Here is a 19,373-nt window from a genome sequence, read left to right on the forward strand (position 1 = left end):
AGCTAGCTGCCTCTTGACTATTCATTGATCTTCCCCTTCAGTGATCAAACATCTTTTCTCCCAACCTAAAATCCTGCCTTCCTAAGCTATAGATTCTAGCCCAGGAAGTCTTAATCTGGAGTCCACAGAACACTAAGAGAACTGGTAAAATTTTATGGGAAAAATAATTCAACTTTATTTTTACTAACTTTAACTGAAATTTAGTATTTTCTTCCATTTTGAATATAAGTAACAAACTAGTGTAATACCAGCAGTACCTCTTTCCTGTTTATAGAGAGAAATAACAGATATTTTCATATTGTACTGTAGTGATACAGATATTTTTAAATAACATTTATTCGCATTACTACTTGGATATTATGGTAGTTGTGGATTCACTCTTAGCTCTAATGAATTCATAAAGAAGTGTATAATATTATACTGTAATTTGATGTTTGATAACTATATTTCAATATAACTGACCTTCTTAGCAATCCTATGTATATTATTTTATAGAATAAAAAATACATTATTTGGTAATTACAGTCTGATACGTAAAAAGGTTAGTCCATGATACATAAAAAGGTTAGGAATTCCTGGTTACATCTATGTTGGCCATTGGTTAGAATGTATGCCTAGAAAGATATTCTTGATTAAAAGCTAAAAAAGAGTGGTATAGGAATTCAGTGGCCTGGAATAATATCAATTTGGGGAGAGTCATTGAATCCGGTAAAGATTTCTAGAATCAGAAGAAAGACAGGGAAATATTCATATGTGACAGAAATATTTTTGTTACACCTATAAGAAAAGATAATAAATGTCAAGGCAGGGTTATAGATATGATAAGAGCTCTCTATAAACTTGGAATATATGGAGACCTGGAGCACATGAGGCCAAAAGCATCTGGGCACCAAAATCTAAGAAATTGTAGCAAGAGATACTTCCCAGTCTGGAAGGGGTGAAGAGAGCACTAGAGGAAATAAAAGATAGAAATATACAGAGAATGAGCCAGAAGCAGGAACTGGGCATGGGCTACTAGACTATAGTGATGTAGGGGGACTTTTCTAGAATTAACAAAGCTGTAATCTGGCAACCCTGCTTTCATTATTCCCTTAATCATCAATTCTATCATCTGGACAGTTACACAACTTTTGTGATCTTGTTCATTTATTCTAAAAAACAAAGATAATGACAATATATTACTAGGTACAGATTAAGTGATATTGCACAGAGAATATTCTTCATGCACATGGATGGAATTGAATGCATATAAATGCCGACTTCGAGTTGTAGCTCCAACATGTAAAGAGCGAGCAAGTCATCACAACCAAAACATCAAAAACAAGGGCACTAAAGGAATTTGAAGCCTCTGGCATGGGTGGCTACAGCAAACACTAAATTTAGCCTGACCCCTAGTCTTATTAACATATCACTTTGCCTGTTCCTCGGTTTGATGACAAATCCTGGTTTTAAATAATCTCAGTCTCCTCACCTGTCTCACTGGTGAGAAGTATAGGCAGGACAGACAAGCATGAAGAGATACCAGGGAAATACCCCCAAAGTAGCCAATTTCCTCTATGGTCACAGATAATGGAACAAAAAGTGTTCCCTGGAAGCACTAGATGTAATCTTGTTCTTTCTGTCCTCTCTAGGGAATCATGCCTTGGTATTACATTTGGGGATTAAGGTTTAACCACCTTGGGAATTTTTTACTACTTTGTTCAGTTTCCATGTATGGCTCTTGTCTCCCTAGAAAAACTAATATCCAGAAGGTTTAGTTACAATTCACTCCTCGAGAGTGCTAGAACTGGATGAGATTCTATGTCAACAGCTTGAATTTTTCTTTTTTTCTTGGCCCCATTCTTGTCATTGTCACCATCCTTAACCAAAATATTAAACCTGTTTTTGCTGAATTTTTTTCCTATCTTAGGCTTAGCTTGTTTTTATGGGGCTTTCTTGGAAAAGGGGTAATGGGAGAGATGGTTGTCATTGTGGAAGAGGATGTGGGGAGAGAAGAAAGTGAAAAAGCAGAATGAATGAAAAATAATGCTATGTATAGAGGAGGAGCCAACAAAAGAAGGGTCTCAGGCTCCAACACACATTATCACAATGTGTACATACTTCACTGCTGACCCTCTCCTGACCTGGCTCCACCCCTGAGGGACACAGCTCATCCTTGACCAATGACTTCTAACTACCACGGAGAGCAAGGGGCCAGAACATCAGCAGTGGAGAATAAAAGGCCACACAGAGAAGCAGCAGCACATATCTGCTTCTGACACAGCTGTGATCGCCAGCTAGCTCCCAGACTTGACACCATGGTGCATTTTACTGCTGAAGAAAAGTCTACCATCCTGAGCCTGTGGGGCAAGGTGAATGTTGAAGAGGCTGGAGGCGAAGCCTTGGGCAGGTAAGCATTGTGTTCTCGATGCATGGGAATGAAGGGGGAATAGAACCCTGGCAAACTGACCAGGAAAGTCCTTAAGATTTTGAGCATCTTTAATTTTCCATCTGCTATGGTGCCATCTCACAGGCTCCTCGTTGTCTACCCTTGGACCCAGAGATTCTTTGATAGCTTTGGAAACCTGTCCTCTGCCTCTGCCATCATGGGCAACCCCAAGGTCAAGGCCCATGGCAAGAAGGTGCTGACTTCCTTTGGAGAGGCTGTCAAAAACATGGACAACCTCAAGCCTGCCTTTGCTAAGCTGAGTGAGCTGCACTGTGACAAACTGCATGTGGATCCTGAGAACTTCAAGGTGAGTGCAGGAGATGCTCATGTGCTCTTTTTGGCTTTTGACTTTGAGACAATAATGGAAGGTTAGACTGTAATTAGAAAGATCAACGAAGATCTCAGAAACCACCAGCTTGGTGTTAGAAGGACAGTCTTCCAGCGGGCATAACCAAGACCAATTTGCTTCAGAATTGGTGACAGTAAAGGGATACTAGTAGGCTGAATTTACTTAAAACTTTTTCAGAAAATTGTGTCAGAAATGGATGTTTTTATCCTGGAGAATAACATTATACATAACAGACTTCTGCAAGGATAAATGCAGTTTTGATTTTAGTAGATGAAGTCCTGTCTCAAAGAAGGACAAATTCCTTATTTTATGTGTGTCCTGGTAATTGAAATTTAGAAAAAGATTTTGGTGAAAAATTTCAAGACAGATTTTCTCAAAGAAAAATACAACAAATTCTCTAAAATACATTGAATTTTCTGTCATTATTGTGACCAAATGGAGACTCGTTCCTGCATTGATTGGAGATTTTAAACTCCCACTGAGAACCCTTGCAGCACTGAAATCCTGTTTACAGAAATTAGACAATTGGTAAATAAGAAAGGGAGAGAGGAAGGCAAATAACAATGGCAAAATGGGGAGAGAGGATGAGGATATGGGTAGGCAGGATGTTGAATGTAGGGCTCATAATAATAAAATTGAACCTATGCTTATCTAAACTTACTGGATAGGTACAACCCTTGGAGGAGTTTGAGGTCAGAGTTGTCAGGGAACGTGTAAAACCACTTTTTTCCCCTGCAAATAAGTTTTCAAAACTTTTGCTCGACATGCCATTTTTTCTTTCATTTTGTCTTTCACCTAACAGCTCCTGGGAAACGTGATGGTGATTATTCTGGCTACTCATTTTGGCAAGGAATTCACCCCTGACGTACAGGCTGCCTGGCAGAAACTAGTGTCTGGCGTCGCCACTGCTCTGGCCCACAAGTACCACTGAGCCCTCTTTCTAGTTTGCCAGCATCCCTGTGTGTCCCTGACATCCTCCTGCACAAGGAGACTGGGCTTGCTCTTGAGAGCATAGCTTCTGTTTAATAAAGTACATTCTATTCAATAATAAAAAATTGCAATTTTATATTCTCCGTCGTTTCCTCACATGTTAAAGGAAAAAGGGCTCATGGGCTGAGGAATGGGAGAGACATAGGAAAAACAAAAGCTTCTTTAAGAAGTGTGTGGGGATTCATCGAAGGAAAGGGGATGTTATGGGAGGATTCTACAGGGCCAGGGAGGATGCCAAGATGGGGGAGAAGTTTTATAAGGGTGGGAAAAGGGTTAGCTAAGTGGGCTGGGACATGTGGGAAGCATGGCAAAAACTTCCTGCACAGGATAAGGAAGGAGGTGGTAAGTGGTCCATGAGAAAGCAGATTTGTAGTACATATTAAATGTCATTACAAAAAACGAAGCATTGTAGGGATCCAAGATTTAGGCTAGGATTACTACTGTGTTTCCCCGAAAATAAGATAGGGTCTTATATTTATTTTTCCTCAAGAAGACACCCTAGGGCTTATTTTCAGGGGATGTGTTATTTTTTATAAGTATGGTATAACAATCTACATTTATTCAAATATAGTTAAGTCATCTTCTTCTGGAACATCATCAAAACTCTCCAAACCCGGAATTCCATCCTGAATTTCTTGCAACTCTATTTCCTTTAGAACCGTTGGCCCCAATCTCTCATGTCAAGCAATAGAGCTCTCATAGGGCAGATGAGAAGGGCTGCTCCTGTTCTTTACTGTTCCTCAACGAAATGCATGGGTTGTGCAGGTACACTGCATAGCCACGCCCATCACTAGGTCTTATTTTGGGGGTAGGGCTTATATTGAGCAAATGCTTAGAAATCCTGCTAGGGCTTATTTTATGGGTAGGTCTTATTTTCGGGGAAACATGGTATTTTAATTTTAATTTATTCTAATGTACACTTTGAAGCAGTTAGCTTATCATATATCTTGTGAGATTAATTTGGAGATAAGAGCATGAGTTGAGTAATGGATGAGAGCTTTCCAGAAAAAGTCCCATTGACTAATAGTCTGGTCTTTCCTGAAGCATTCCATTGTCTCAGTGGGGAGCCAAGACCATGACACTTAAAAATCATTGTTCATTATCTTCTGATAGAGTGTAACATGAACTAAAATAGAGTTAGGACATAGTGAGAACTTTTTTGAGGGTAATGATAAACACTTCATGAAGGAGATAAAATACTAACAAAGACTCAGTCTAAAACCAGCACACTAGGGCTTGGTGACTTGCATGAAACCAGCTTTCTGGAAGTAGAATGGAGAGTAATATATGGGTAGCATATTAGGAAAGACCAGATGGTACAGGACCCTGACTATAAAAATATAAGATTATATTATACTATTGGCAATAGTAAACAATAAGTACTCTTAAGAGGTTAGGTGACTCAGGGAATAAGATTTTGGGGAAGAGTAATCTGCTTATGAGCACAAAATGAATTCACATTTGCAGAGACTAGATATGGATGATGATTCAAGGGAATAAATATAATTTAAACCTGGGAGGAGCAGTGAGGTCTGCAAAATGGGAAGGATGGATAAATGTAGAGTGAGAAAGACGTGGTATCTTTTTGGCTGGGGAGGATGTAAGGGAAGAAGAAGGCAGTAGATAACTGAAAGCTCTCGTAGCAGAAGGAGGCCATGCACTGCCCTGGATACCAATGATTATTGCAGTTGTAGGGTATCAATAGCACTATTCTCTCTGAGCTCTATAACTTTTCAATATGCTTCTAAACAGAGTAAACAGAGGCTACTTATGGCACAGAATATTTTCACTCAGTCAACAAATGAGAGCAATGTGCATTTTGGTTGATAAATACTATCTATACACATTTATGGTGCACATGTGATATTTTGTTACATGTATGGAATGTAGAATGTTCAAGTCAGTGTATTTTGGGTATTCATCACCTTGAACATTTACCTTTGCTATGTGCTGAAAACATCCCAAGTTCTCACTTCTAGCTATTTTGAAATATACGATACATTGTTGTATACATTAGGACATATTCTTTCTGTTTAACTGAATGTTTGTTTCCATTAACCAACCTTTATACATCCCCCATCACACCCATTTCTCAGCCACACTCACATTTTTTCCCAGGCTCTGATAACCATCATTTTACTCTCCAGTTCCATAAGACCAACTTTATTTAGCTCTCACATATGAGTTAGAATATTTGTTGTTCTAAGTATGGCTTATTTCATGTCATATAATGACCTCTAGTTCTATTCATGTTGCTACAAATGAAAAGGTTTAATTATTTTATATGGTTGAATAGTATGCCATTTTGTAAATATGTCAAATGATTTTTATACATTCATCCATCGATGGACATAGGTTGGTTCCATATCTTTGCTATTGTGAATAGTGTTGCAATAAACATAGGGTGTGGGTTGCCCTTTAATATAATGACTTTTTTCCCTTTGGGTAATTATTCAGTAGTAGGATTTCTGGATCACATGGTAGCTTTTGATTTGACTTTTTAAAGAAATCTCCATATTGTTTTTCATAATGGTTGTACTAATATGCATTCCCATCAACAGTGTGTAAGAGTTCCCTTTTCTCTGCATCCACACTGGCATCTATTAATTTTTGTCTTTCCAATAATAGCCATTCTAACTGGGGTAAGATGATATCTCATCGTGGTTTTCATTTGCATTTCTCTGATGATTAATGATGTTGAACATTCTTTCATATACCTATTGGACATGTGTATATCTTCTTTTGAGAAATATCTATCAAATTCTTTACCCAGATCTAGGCATAGATTTTATGGCTAAGACCCAAAAAGTACTGGCAACAACAACAACAACAACAACAAAATAGACAGCTCAGACTACATTAAACTTAAAGTTTTCTGCACAGCAAAGAAATCAACAGAGTTAAGAGACAACCTATTGAAAGGAAGAACATATTTGCAAAACTATTAATCTGACAAGGAATTTATATCCAGAATATACAAAGAATTTAAACAACTCAATAGCAAAAAACAAAACAAGAAAAAAACAAGCAATGTGCATTTTTAATCAATCAGTCTCTTTTTCTTGTTTTGTCCAAAACTATATTCTGTATTATTTTGATTCTTGGTGTCAAGGGCTCAAGGATGGTGATGATGGAGTGGTGGACAGACACACTCCTGACCTCCAAGTGAGATAGATCTAGAACTAGATATTGCCAGCCCAAGACAATTTAACTGAAAAAAATTCATAATGAACACACACATGTACAGTTCTATAGTACCAATATCCCAGCTGTGACAGTGTGTAGACTATTACCCAATGGAAATAGCCCCTGCTTCTTTGGAGTTGTTTTACAAGCCACACAAGAGGAAGAAAGGGAAGTCTTTCTAATGTTACGTTTGAAATAAAACTGTCTAAAAGTGACCTAGCATTAATCAGATAATTAATTCAAATCCATTATCTACCAAGGAAATATCTACCATTGTCTTCACTAAGCATAAGCACTACACTAGAACCCTGGGTCACAACCAGCACACACACTGATCCAGTGGGGAAAGCACATCATCTGGTGCCCAGACAAATACGTTGACATGAAGACAAATACTTTTGCTCAGATGAAACATACGTGCTTTATTTCAAACAGGTACAGGTAAGTAAATACTGAGGTAAGTATTCAGTCCTATATTATGTTACCTAACACTAATTGATTCTTGCACTGAAACTGTTGCTTTATGAAATTGCTTTCCCCCAGACTATTGTGAACTAGAGAGATCATGGCCTAAATTCACAGTGCATTCAAAGATAAGGATAGCACTGCTCACTTAGAAACCATTCCTACTAAACGAGACTTACACTTGTCTCATTAGAGATCCTAGACTCGGGCCTAAAAAGAATTTCACAATTCCTCAAATTTTCAAATATTTGTCTTGCTTTAACTTTAATCTACAGGCCTCTCTGGGGCTAGAGACAAGAATGTAGAACAGGCTGGCAAAGAAGTCCTAGAGTATTCTCTGGTAGGAGGAGAAGGAAGCTAGCTTAAGAAAAGAATGAATGAGGAAAAAATTGGAATATCTGAATCGAAACAAGACAAAGACCATACAAATCATGAGCATCAGGGTCCTCCTGGGGGCCCCTTCCCCACACTATCTCAATGCAAACATCTGTCTGAACCCTTCCCTCTCTAAACCACACCCAGAGTTGACCAGCCTTGCCTTGACCAATAGCCTTGACCAAGTGACCTGACCAATAGCCGCAGAGCACTGTGAGAGGCAAGGGGCCAGGGGGTCAGGGTTGGAGAAATAAAAGGAAGCCCCTTCTAGGGGTTGCACATATTTGCTTCTGAAACATCTAAGATTATCGACAAGCTCCTGATCCTGACACCATGGTTCATTTTACTGCGGAAGAGAAGGCTATTATCACAAGCCTGTGGGGCAAGGTGAATGTGGAAGAGGCTGGAGGAGAAGCCCTGGGAAGGTATGCTCTGGGGAAAGGAGGGACAAGGGAGGGATGGAATGAACCTGTGTATGGCAGAAATACAGGACACTTCTCAGGAGTACTGACAATTTCTGGGTTTCTGATTGCTATTGTCCTATTTCATAGACTCCTGGTTGTCTACCCATGGACCCAGAGGTTCTTTGACAACTTTGGAAACTTGTCCTCTGCCTCTGCCATCATGGGCAACCCTAAGGTCAAGGCCCATGGCAAGAAGGTGCTGACTTCCTTGGGAGAAGCTATAAAGAACATGGATGATCTCAAGGGCACCTTTGCCCACCTGAGTGAGTTGCACTGTGACAGGCTGCATGTAGACCCTGAAAACTTTAAGGTAAGCCCAGGAGATGTTAAAGCCCTCTTGCCTCTAATCTTGGGGTGATTTAGATAACTGAGCATTGATCTGAGTATACCTGAGGCCACCTACAGGGTGTGAGATATTTGGAGATATTATGGTTGGGAGTAAAGAAACTGAGCTGAGACCAAGAGGTAGTAGTAGAGCCTAAAGAGTTGCTTTAGAAGTCTAGAGGGACTTGTGTGCATTCTGTTAGCTTTGAGAAAATGAGTAAAGATGAGGAAAATGACTTTTGTTAATTGAACTCCTTTAAAAAGAACTTTGTCTTTTCTTTTATTCTCTAATTGTTTTTCTTTTTTTTAAACAAACCTTGCTGGAGGCAGAAAAAAATGGCCATTGAAAAGGTACATGTAGGCAGGTACATGTTGGCTCAGTAAAAGGAAGACATTTAGCTGGCCAAACATATATTGTTAAGGCTATTTCTATATTGGCTGGACATATATATAAAATGCTGCTAAACTCTCATTTCAAAATTACATACTATAATTCCAGGAGGGGGGCAAAGAGTCTCTGAGAAAGAGAAACAACTGGAACACAGGGTTTGGAAAGAGAGCTATGAGATTTTTTGAAAAAAATATTTTCAACCCTCAAAATGTGAAGCTGTTGGTGGTGATAAGGTAGAAAGATTTAAATCATGGCTAGTGGTTAGTGCTGCAAGGGGAACAAATTACCTGTGTTTAAGGATAGGCAATTTCTCAGAGGTTGTAAGAAGTTGACATAGGCTTGGTTCTGAGTGGGAGTTGGGTATCCAGATACCTGGAGACCAGCCTGTACCTATCTGCTCACTTTTTTCTCATCTCTATTGTCTCTTTCTACCTTCACAGCTCCTGGGAAATGAGCTGGTGATTGTCTTGGCGAAGTATTTTGGCAAGGAATTCACCCCGCAGGTGCAGGCTGCCTGGCAGAAGATGGTTGCTGGAGTGTCCATTGCTCTGGCCCATAAGTACCACTGAGCCCCCGGCCCATGGTGCAGAGCTTTCAGGGAAAACTTTCAAGTAATAAATAATAAACCTATTCTGTTATGAAGTTACACATGTTTGTCTTCAGTTCTTCTTTCCCTGTGTTCTTTTAAATGTATGACCTCAAGGGCTTTTATGTTGAGGGGGGTTTGTGTGTGTGTGTATGTGTGTGTGTGTGTGTGTGGTGTGCATGCTATCCATTTGTTTTTGCATGATGTGTGAATTCTTATGAGAAAATGAAAGAGCAAGGCAATAAAGAAACAGGCCCATAGGAGCTCTGCAAGGGAAAGTAAAAGGTATCAGAGAGTTCTGGCGGAAAGGAGGGCTCTGTAGGATGGGACTCCTCAGAAACAGACAATTGAGAGGAGTAGGGTGTGACTTCAGGGAAGACATCAGGGCCTAAATGAAAACAGAGTAGCAAGGATGGGGCTCAATGGAGCAAAAGTGTTCCAGGCATTAAAAAGTCAAGGTCCAGGCAGAGATTGTAATTCTATTCTATTTAGTATGACACAATTTCTAAGGGCAAATGTCTTTTCACAGCCTTTGTGAGGCTAGATTGGAGGTTGGTAGTTTTGAAGATCAGAGAAGGATATCTCTTTTCCAAGATAACACCAAAGAACTGTTCCTGGCTTTATTTAGGAACTTTATGTTTTAAGTGTTAATGCATGCCCAGGAAGTTGAATTGGTCCCATGCCCCCAGGAGAGACAATGCCAAAGTGTGCAGATTGACTACAGCATTTCAAGAAAGAGATATCATCGTAAACTACTGGAGGAGATGGAGATTTGGGTTGGGGAAAGGAACCAGCAGAGGCTTAGAAACTTTACACATGCCCTTATTAGCCTTGCATGTCTACGCAACAGAGCAGCACTGTGAGACCAAAAGGAATTGGGAAGGATTTGTGTACATTCATTGGGAAGGCAGATTCACTAGAATTCTTGTACAATTGGAATTTAATGCATATTTATAAGCAAGAGTATGATGTAATGGCATTATGGCCTGAATGTTTGTCTCTTCCCAAAATACATATGTTGAAACCCAGCCCCTCAATGCGATCATAGTTTTAGGTGAGGTTTTTGGGAAGTAATTAGGTTTAGATGAGCTCATGAAGGTGGATCCCCCATCATGGGATTATTTTCTTTATAATAATAAGAAGAGATAGCAGAGCACTCTCTTTCTTCCCTCTGAGGACACAGGCATCTGCAAGCCAGGATGTGAGCCCTCACTGGGAACCTAATGGGCTGGGACCTTAATCTTAGTCTTCCTGTCCTCCAGAAATATGAGGGAAAAAGTTGTTGCTCAAGCCATCCAGTCCATGAAATTATATTTTTTTATAGCACCTCTAGCTGACTAAGGCAGATGGAGAAGGGAAAAAATAAACCTGGGTGCTGTGAGGATTAGAAAGCCTGCTGATCTCAGGTGTACAAATCTCCACTGGTTTCCCATGTTTTGGAATAAAATATCCACTCTACTATTCTCATTGGCAAAACTCAAATAATAAGCGTGGACCCATGTCTCCAACTTTGATTCCTTAATACACTTTACTCCGGCCTTAGTCATTATATATAGTGAAATTCCAAGTTGTGTATTTTTCTTCTTCTTTTTTTCTTTCTTCTTTTTCTCCTCAGAATTTCACGTGTGCCCTTCCTGCTTTCTGGAACTTCTTATGCCTACATATCATGGAAGTCCCACTTCAAATGTAACTTCCCTTAGGACAACTATCCTGATATCACTTTTCTTCAGTCCCTCACTACCATTTTCACAGTGTGCATTTTCTTCATGTCGTATTATATCATTTAACATTCTCTTACTCATTCGTTTCCTTAAATATATGTGTTGGTCTCCTCTGCTCACTGAAACATGAGGATCATTAGACCAGAGAAGCTGTCTGTCTAATTCATCTAAGATTCCCAGTGTCAAGAAAAGTGGATGACATATAGAGCTTAAAGAAATATTTGTTGAATTAATGTGTGAAGAATGAATGGGAAATTTTGATGACTGTGATGATGACTGAGTATTGATATCATAAGGGTCTAGACCTCAGTAGAAGCAGTGAATATAGAAAACACTTGGAAGGGTAGAACAGCCATGGACAAGAAAGAATCAATACTTCTAGGAATGCTACCTATAGTGGGTGAGAGAAAAGCGTGAGTTAGCAGTAACTGTTGGATTCCATCTGTATGGTTTTGTGGGAAGATGGGGCAGCTATCACTGACATGAAGGGCTGAAGATGTATGTACTTAAGTATAGCGTGTGGCAATGAACATATATACTGTTGGAGATCAGTTTTAGGGCCGTTAGAGAGTAAGTACCTGAGCTATCTTCTCAGGTTAGTCCCCACAGATAAATAAAAGGATGTTTCCTGGATATTATCAAAGTTGCTACTTCTTTTTCCTCATTTCATGATCTCTGCTCTTAAAGAGAAAATTCTTAGTTTTGACTCAAACTCTTATCTGTCTTTCACTAAAAATATTTCCTATTTTCCTAAGTAAAACAGATAACAGCCTCCTGATTATATTCAGTAGATTTAAAGATTATTTCTTTAATATTAGAAATCCAGGTCTGATATACTGGGCTGAGGTCTTTGAAATTTATAGCATCCTTTAAGTACCCACAGAGGTGATTTCCTAAACTTTATTTCTTGTAATGCTTTATCTCAGGGGAAAACAAACAAATTACCATCCTGGAGCACTAAGTATGGAGACAATAGGCTAATCTATAATTGCTTGTTTGAGATGTGCAAGACCAAAGCAATTTAGGTGATCATCAGGTAGAATAATCCAAAACATTTTAAATTCACAGTGGCAGTGGCATGAGGAATACTGTCAGTGAAGACTGCTTCTGCCTGATTAGCTATGAGAAAAAGTTAAACACAGCAACAGAGTGTAGACCCAACATGAGCAAGAGACAAATCACTTAATGTCAAGTCCTTGCCATGGAATCTTCTTTTACTCTCTTTGTTGGACACAGTAGCACCCTTCTCCCCCAACACCAAACACCTTTGTTCTCTGACACAAATTGGTAGGTACGCAGAATATGGCACAGACTATTGTCTAGACTCAGAGACACTACGTTTTGCTCAGATACATGCAGACTATTAAATAGATTTAAAAACGCAAGAATAACTCCCAGTCTTGCTCTTAACTTGGTTAGTTTTTCCTATTCTGCTTCCAAATCGATACTGAATGGAGGTGTTTATTTCTATTATAAAAAGTGATAAAATTGTGCCCTCCATGGTGGCTCATGCCTGTAGTCCCAGCTACTCGGGAGGCTGAGACAGTAGGATTGCTCGAGCCCAGGAGTTTGAGGTTGCTGTGAGCTAGGCTGACGCCACGGCACTCACTCTAGCCTGGGCAACAAAGCGAGACTCTGTCTCAAAAAAAAAAAAAAAAAAAAAAAAAAAATTGTGCCCTCAATGTAGTCTTAAAATAATTAGGGACCAAGGAGGACTGTGGCTTCTTCCCCATACAGCCTGGCTGGATAACAGAATAATATACTGTCACAGCTCCTTACCCAGGAGTTGAAGGCTATGAGATTTATATTTCTTATTGCTTTGGTTCTAATCTATTCCTCATTATCAGCCTCCGGGTTATAGTGGGCTAGTGGTGACGGGGACCTTGAAAAATAAATTGCACACTAGATGGTGAGGGGTAGTGTAGGAAAAAAAGAGGGGAAAGAAGTGAGGTTTAAAATTGATCCTGAATGGCAGAGTCTGCCTGAGTGGCTACTGTGAGACACAAATATCCATCTCACAAAGTCTCCCTTGCCCAAAATCCACCCTTGGGATCACAACCCACCCTTGAATCATAGCCTTATTTCTTTAGGAGAGACAAAGGGCTGGGAGCTAGAAATGAAGAATAAAAGACCACGGAGAGAAGCAGCAGCACAGGTGAGCTTCTGGCTCATCTGTGGTCACCAGTAGACTTGCAGGCCTGAGTCTTTGGTGCATTTCACTGCTGAGGCGAAGGCTCTGTGGCTAGCCTGCCAGGCGACATGAATGTGGAGGAGGCTGGAGGCAAGATCCTGGGCAGGTAGGCACTGGAGGCCAGGGTCCAGAAAGTGTTCCTGAAAGGGGATAGCCAGTTATACTATATAGTCTGACTTTGCATCTGTTTTGTGACGACTGCCCCATAGGTTCTTGCTTGTTTGTCTACTCATGTTCCCAGAAGTTCTTCAGTAATTTTGGGGAACTTGTCCTCTGGCTCTGTGCTAATGGGAAACCCCAAGGTCAAGTCTTATGGCAAGAAGCAGCTGACCTCTTTGGAAAAGCTGTTCCATGCATCGATGATCTCAAAGGCCTCTTTGCGCTTTGCTGAGCTGAGTGAGCTGCACTGTGACAAGTTGCACGTGGATCCTGAGAACTTCACGGTGAGTCTGGGAGATGTTCCATTTTTTCCCTTTCACTTTCTAGTCTTTCACTCTAGTTCTTTACCTACATGCTCTTTCTATACATTCATTTTTACTTTACCATATTTCACCTTTTAATGCTTTTCAAATTTTTGTCAATTTTCTTCTTTCAACATTCTGTATTCTTTGCTTTTGCACAATCTTACTTTTTATTGAATTTTTAAATTTAATATCCTATCATTTACCTGTATCTCTCCCATCCCCCCATTTATTTCTTTCTCTCCAACCACAACCCAAATTATGCATATCAGTTCTCATCTGCTATTTCTACACTTTGAAAAATCCTTCTGTCTCTTCATATGTGGATAGAAGATGTTCCAACTCAAAGAGGAGAGGTACAGAATGCTGTTTTAGAGGCTATAAATCATTTTTTAAATGAATAAAAAATGAAATTTTAAAAATTCAGGAATAAATGAAATGAAAGAAATAGAAAGTAAATATCTGAGGATGAAAGATTAGAAGTTCATAATGGAAGTAGGGCACCAGTTTTTGGTAAGAGACAGACTATCATCACACTAATCAATCAATTTATTTGTATATAATATATATGTACACACATATATACTGTACACTACTTAAGTGTCTAGTATTATATATGTATTATGTGCATACATACATACACATACTTAATACTGGTGTGAATGACATGGAGATCAACTTGGGCTAGGACACGGGCAGAAAAAAATTGGGTGTTAGCCCAGTTTCTCAGAAGCCAATATTGATTTCTCTGTTAACCATACCTATGTGTCTACCTACCTCTTCCCCACAGCGTCTGGGCAACATGCTAGTGGTTGTGCTGGCTGAACAGTTTGTCAAGGAATTCACCCCGCAGGTGCACGATGCCTGTCAGAAGGTGGTAGCTGGTGTGGCTAATGCTCTGGCTCACAAATACCATTGGGGCCCTGGACCATTTCCTGTGGAAGACCCTATTTCCATAGATTCTGTCTTCTGCAATTGGAGAAATAGTGCTTACCTCAAGGGTATGGCATCTGCCTAATAAAGATCTTTCTGATTCACTTCATTTATTTTATTTTTTGTCTGGGAACATGAGAAGGTCCCTGAGGGTCTACAGATAGAGAGCTCTCGTGTCTTATACAAAAGGTCAAGGGAAATGAGAAAAGAAAGGGAGCCATACACAGACACTAATGGGTGACACTTCTACCTCCAAAGCATTTAATTGTCAGGAATGTTTGATACAGAGAGGATACTGGCACTGCAGAGGTTCTATGGGAGACCTCAAACCTCAGATGTAGCCTCAAGACTAATGCTCTGATCCACCTCCAACAATTACTGAGAAAATTATGTGCTCAATTAGAGGCATAATCACTGCTTGAGACACTGTTATGTTTCCTTTCTCCTTAATTCCCTTGCCTGCACATTGCAGTTCATAATATTATACTCTTAGCATTATAGTGTTCCTGCTCTAAGAAATAACCTCCCTCTCTTACTTTCCTTAAACCATCTCCAAAAATAATTTCTTCTTATACTCTCTACCCCCATTTTAGACAAAATTCAATGCTCATATATTACTTATGCACTCTCTTGACCTCAGCCTCAGTGAACTTTCCTATACTGTCTAAGGAAATCTTTTCAAACATTACCCATCCACTCATTTTCATATTTCTTCTTATTCATCATACACACACACACACACAAACACACACACACACTCTGTGTTCTATAAACATTTCTGCCTATTCTGTACTATCTTGCATGCCTACTATTCCTTGTATTCAATTTTTCCAAAGGCAGTAAGTAAATATTTCTTCAATAAAATACAGAATGAATGAATGAGTCAATAATTATTTCTTCTTTTAGAACTTCTGAAACTAGAGGACATCTGAATAATAAGACCATTGTATAGAGTTCCTTTGGTGTTAATGCTACTACGAATTAAACTATTCCTTTCCCAGATTATTTTTGTGTGTATGTGGTTTGTTTTTATGAGTTCTACTCTTCTCAGAGCATTTTTATTTTATTTTAATTAATTAATTCTGAGAAGATGCTAAGCTGAGGTAACCAAGAGTTTGTGCATCTGGGACAGAAAACTGTAGTAAGTAGCTAGACTGTCCTTGAGCCATGAAAATATAGACTAGATTGCTAAAATGTCCCACTTGAGGAATTTAAGGTTGAACACTAGAGCATGTAAGAAAATATTCTACTTGAGGGAAATTTTTGAAACAAATGAGAAAATCTCATTTATATATGAGTGTCATAAATCTCTTGAAGGAAATTAATATCCATCCTCTTAATTATACTCAGACTAGGCCCGTCTTGGTATTGACACAGGGAATCCCTTTTCTTCGGTTTAGCCTCAAAATATTTTTGTAACTGGAATTTCAGAGTGTTAGAGCTGAAAGAAGGAGAGGTCTCTGATAAATCTTTGATGTCAGCAACGACAAAGAAGAGAGAAAGATCATTTGTGATCTTGGGTTGCCTGAATCTGGAGAAGGTTCCAAGTGAGGAGAAATGTGGAGAGTAAAAGAAGTATGGCCTTTACTTGCTGACAAGCAATGGGAATTCAGGCAGGAGGTAGGTTCAGAAGGTAGAGGTGATAGAAAGTTAGGGGAATGAATAGCCAGCTCTCAGGAAATGCCGAGAGCCTACACTTGGCTCACTTGTTGCCTTTGCTGTTTTCATTGCATCTTTTAACAGCAAAGAACAGAACTCTACACTTCAGAAGTTTTGCCTAGCCTGAGAAGTTAAATCACTGCATGGGAGAAAGAAAAGATGGAAGAAAGGAAAATATTGGAAAATCTGTAGAGACAAAAGAATACATTTTAGTAAAAGGAGGTTTAAACAAGCAAACAAAATATATATAGAAATGGGAATTTGAATAGAGGAAAGGATTCTAAAACACAGCATTTTCAGTGGCCTAGGAAAAATATATAATCTGAGCCAAGGCTAGAATGCCTTTCCACATTCCCACGTCTACTTTGAAGTCACAGAGTCTTCTCTGTCCCCCCAGATACTTTCCCAGATCAGTCTAAGCAGAAACAGATGTTCCTGCTTAGACTCCCATTTGAAACCATTTCTTACCTCAGTGTTACTCACAACTTTGAGTTGTAATTGACTTTTTACTTATTTATATTTATTACTGCACTGAATGCTCTCTGTTTTTCCATCTCTGTATCCCCAAAATATATTAGAATGACTATTGTACAGGACAACGTGATTCATTTTTATTGATTCTATTTTTAAACATCATTTTTTATTTGGTGAGATGACTGAATTACTATAAACAAAACAATAACAACAAATGAATGAATGAATGAATATTTATTTTCTTACCAGGAGGATTTAATCCAAACCAGAAGGAAGATATACTTAGAACTGTCCTTGTGGTCCATTCCATCCTTGTCCATTCTGTCCTCGTGGTTATTTTGCATATTCTGGAGACACAGGAAGAGATATATACTCTTAATTTGAACCACATCTAACAAATAAATACCTTCCACTTTCTGTGCCTCAATTCCACATTCTTGTAATAAGAAAACTGGGAAAGCAATCTCTAATAGGCCTGCCAGGCTGTGATTCCCAAAATTTTATGAGTAAACTTGCCAAGCAGCGTGTTTTTAGTAGCAATTTGTGCTGCTTGGATAGAACCAAGAGATACATAGAGGGAGTGCTGAGGGTCTGAAGTCAGACTCCTAGACCAGTTTTAGAACTGCCAAGGACAAGTACTGCTGCCATCATTCAGGCCTCACCCTGGAGATCCACACCCTGGGCTTGGCCAATCTGATCATAGGAGCAGGGAGGGCAGGAGCCAGGGCTGGGCATAAAAGTCAGGGCGGGGGCAGCTACTGCTTACACTTGCTTCTGACACAACTGTGTTCACTAGCAGACACCATGACGTTCCTGACTCCTGAAGAGAGTGGTCATGTCAGCTCTCTGTGGGGCAAGGTGGATGTAGAGAAAGTTGGTGGCGAGGCCTTGGGCAGGTTGGTATCAGGGTTATAAGGCAGGCTTATGGAGACAAATGGAAACTGGGCCTGTGGAGCCAGAGTAGTCTCCTGGGTTTCTGACAGGAATTGACTCTCTCTGTCTCCTGGGTTGCTTTCACCCTCTCAGGCTGCTGGTCGTCTACCCATGGACCCAGAGGTTCTTCGAGTCCTTTGGGGACCTGTCCTCTCCTTCTGCTATTATGGGGAACCCTAAGGTGAAAGCCCATGGCAAGAAGGTGCTGAGTGCCTTTAGTGAAGGTCTGCATCACCTAGATGACCTCAAGGGCACCTTTGCTCAGCTGAGTGAGCTGCACTGTGACAAGTTGCACGTGGATCCTCAGAACTTCACGGTGAGTCTATGGAGAACTTCATTGTGAGTCTTCAATGCTTCCCTTCTTCTGTCTATCTACTGTCAAGTTCATGTTATGTGGAGGGGGCATGGGTACCAGGTCTAGTTTAGAACAGGAAAGAGGCATCTGGTGGAATCACGGTGGGCCCCTAATGGTTATCTAGTTTCTTTTATTCTCTGCTCACAACCTTTGTTTTCTATTATTTATTTCCTGCTTTCCTCTTTTTTTTCCCTGTCATTTATTCTGTTTTTCTAATGACATAATTTTTTATGTAACAAAATGGAAATATCTAGAAGATAACTTAAGTGACAAAAAACAAACAAAAAAAAAACTGAAGAACTTATACAATCTGCTTAGTATGTTGCTATTTTGGTATGTATGTGTATTTTTGGATATTAATAATCTACCTACTTTATTTTATTTTTATTTGATGTTTAGTTGACACATAATAATTGTACATATTTATGGTGTAGAGTGTGATGTTTTGATTCATATATGTATACATGGTATAATGATCAAATCAAAATAATTTGGCATTTGTGATTTTTTTAAAAAAAAACTCTTCTTTTAGTCCATTTTTTCATTTGTCTTATTTCTTATGAAACATATGCTGCTTTGCATCATTCTAAAGAATGAGAGTGATAATTTCTGGGTTACAGTAATAGGGAGGGATATTTTTTGCATATAAATCATGGTTGATATGGGAGGTGTCATATGGGTAGTAGCAGCTAAGAGGCAGCTGTTGTTCCATTTTTGTTTTATGGTTACAGTGCTAAGCACAGCTTGAGATGAGACTGAAATATTCTGAGTCCCAGCTGAGTCCCTCTACTAATCACGTTCATACCTCTTGTCTCTTCCCCACAGCTCCTGGGCAACGTGCTGGTGATTGTGCTGGCTGAACACTTTGGCGCCGCATTCAACCCATCGGTGCATGCTGCCTTCCAGAAGGTGGTGGCTGGTGTGGCTAATGCCCTGGCTCACAAGTACCACTGAGCTCCCTTTCTTGCTGCCCAATGCCTATTAAAGGTCCCTTTGTCCCCAGAGCCCAACTACAAAAGATAGGGAAGTTATAAAGGGCCTTGAGCATCTGGCTTCTGCCTAATAAAGAACAATAATTTTCACTGCAA

The 19,373-nt window shown here is 39.5% G+C and overlaps 3 protein-coding genes across 3 annotated transcripts; all 3 read left to right on the forward strand.

Moving 5' to 3' along the window:
* Positions 1 to 2,192: 2,192 nt before the first annotated feature.
* LOC105883505 (hemoglobin subunit epsilon) lies at positions 2,193 to 3,826 on the forward strand. Its single transcript, XM_012786629.2, has 3 exons — positions 2,193 to 2,389; positions 2,513 to 2,735; positions 3,580 to 3,826. The coding sequence occupies exons 1-3, from the start codon at positions 2,298 to 2,300 to the stop codon at positions 3,706 to 3,708; spliced, it is 444 nt and encodes a 147-aa protein (XP_012642083.1). The 5' UTR covers positions 2,193 to 2,297; the 3' UTR covers positions 3,709 to 3,826.
* A 4,300-nt stretch (positions 3,827 to 8,126) lies between these two features.
* On the forward strand, positions 8,127 to 9,541 carry LOC105883506 (hemoglobin subunit gamma). The gene is made up of 3 exons (XM_012786630.2): positions 8,127 to 8,218; positions 8,345 to 8,567; positions 9,413 to 9,541. Exons 1-3 carry the CDS (start codon positions 8,127 to 8,129, stop codon positions 9,539 to 9,541), a joined length of 444 nt encoding a protein of 147 aa, XP_012642084.1.
* An 8,187-nt stretch (positions 9,542 to 17,728) lies between these two features.
* On the forward strand, positions 17,729 to 19,373 carry LOC105883507 (hemoglobin subunit beta). The gene is made up of 3 exons (XM_012786631.3): positions 17,729 to 17,893; positions 18,024 to 18,246; positions 19,111 to 19,373. Exons 1-3 carry the CDS (start codon positions 17,802 to 17,804, stop codon positions 19,237 to 19,239), a joined length of 444 nt encoding a protein of 147 aa, XP_012642085.1. The 5' UTR covers positions 17,729 to 17,801; the 3' UTR covers positions 19,240 to 19,373.

This window comes from Microcebus murinus, chromosome 4 (genome assembly GCF_040939455.1).
Source record: "Microcebus murinus isolate Inina chromosome 4, M.murinus_Inina_mat1.0, whole genome shotgun sequence".
NCBI classification, from domain to species: domain Eukaryota; kingdom Metazoa; phylum Chordata; class Mammalia; order Primates; family Cheirogaleidae; genus Microcebus; species Microcebus murinus.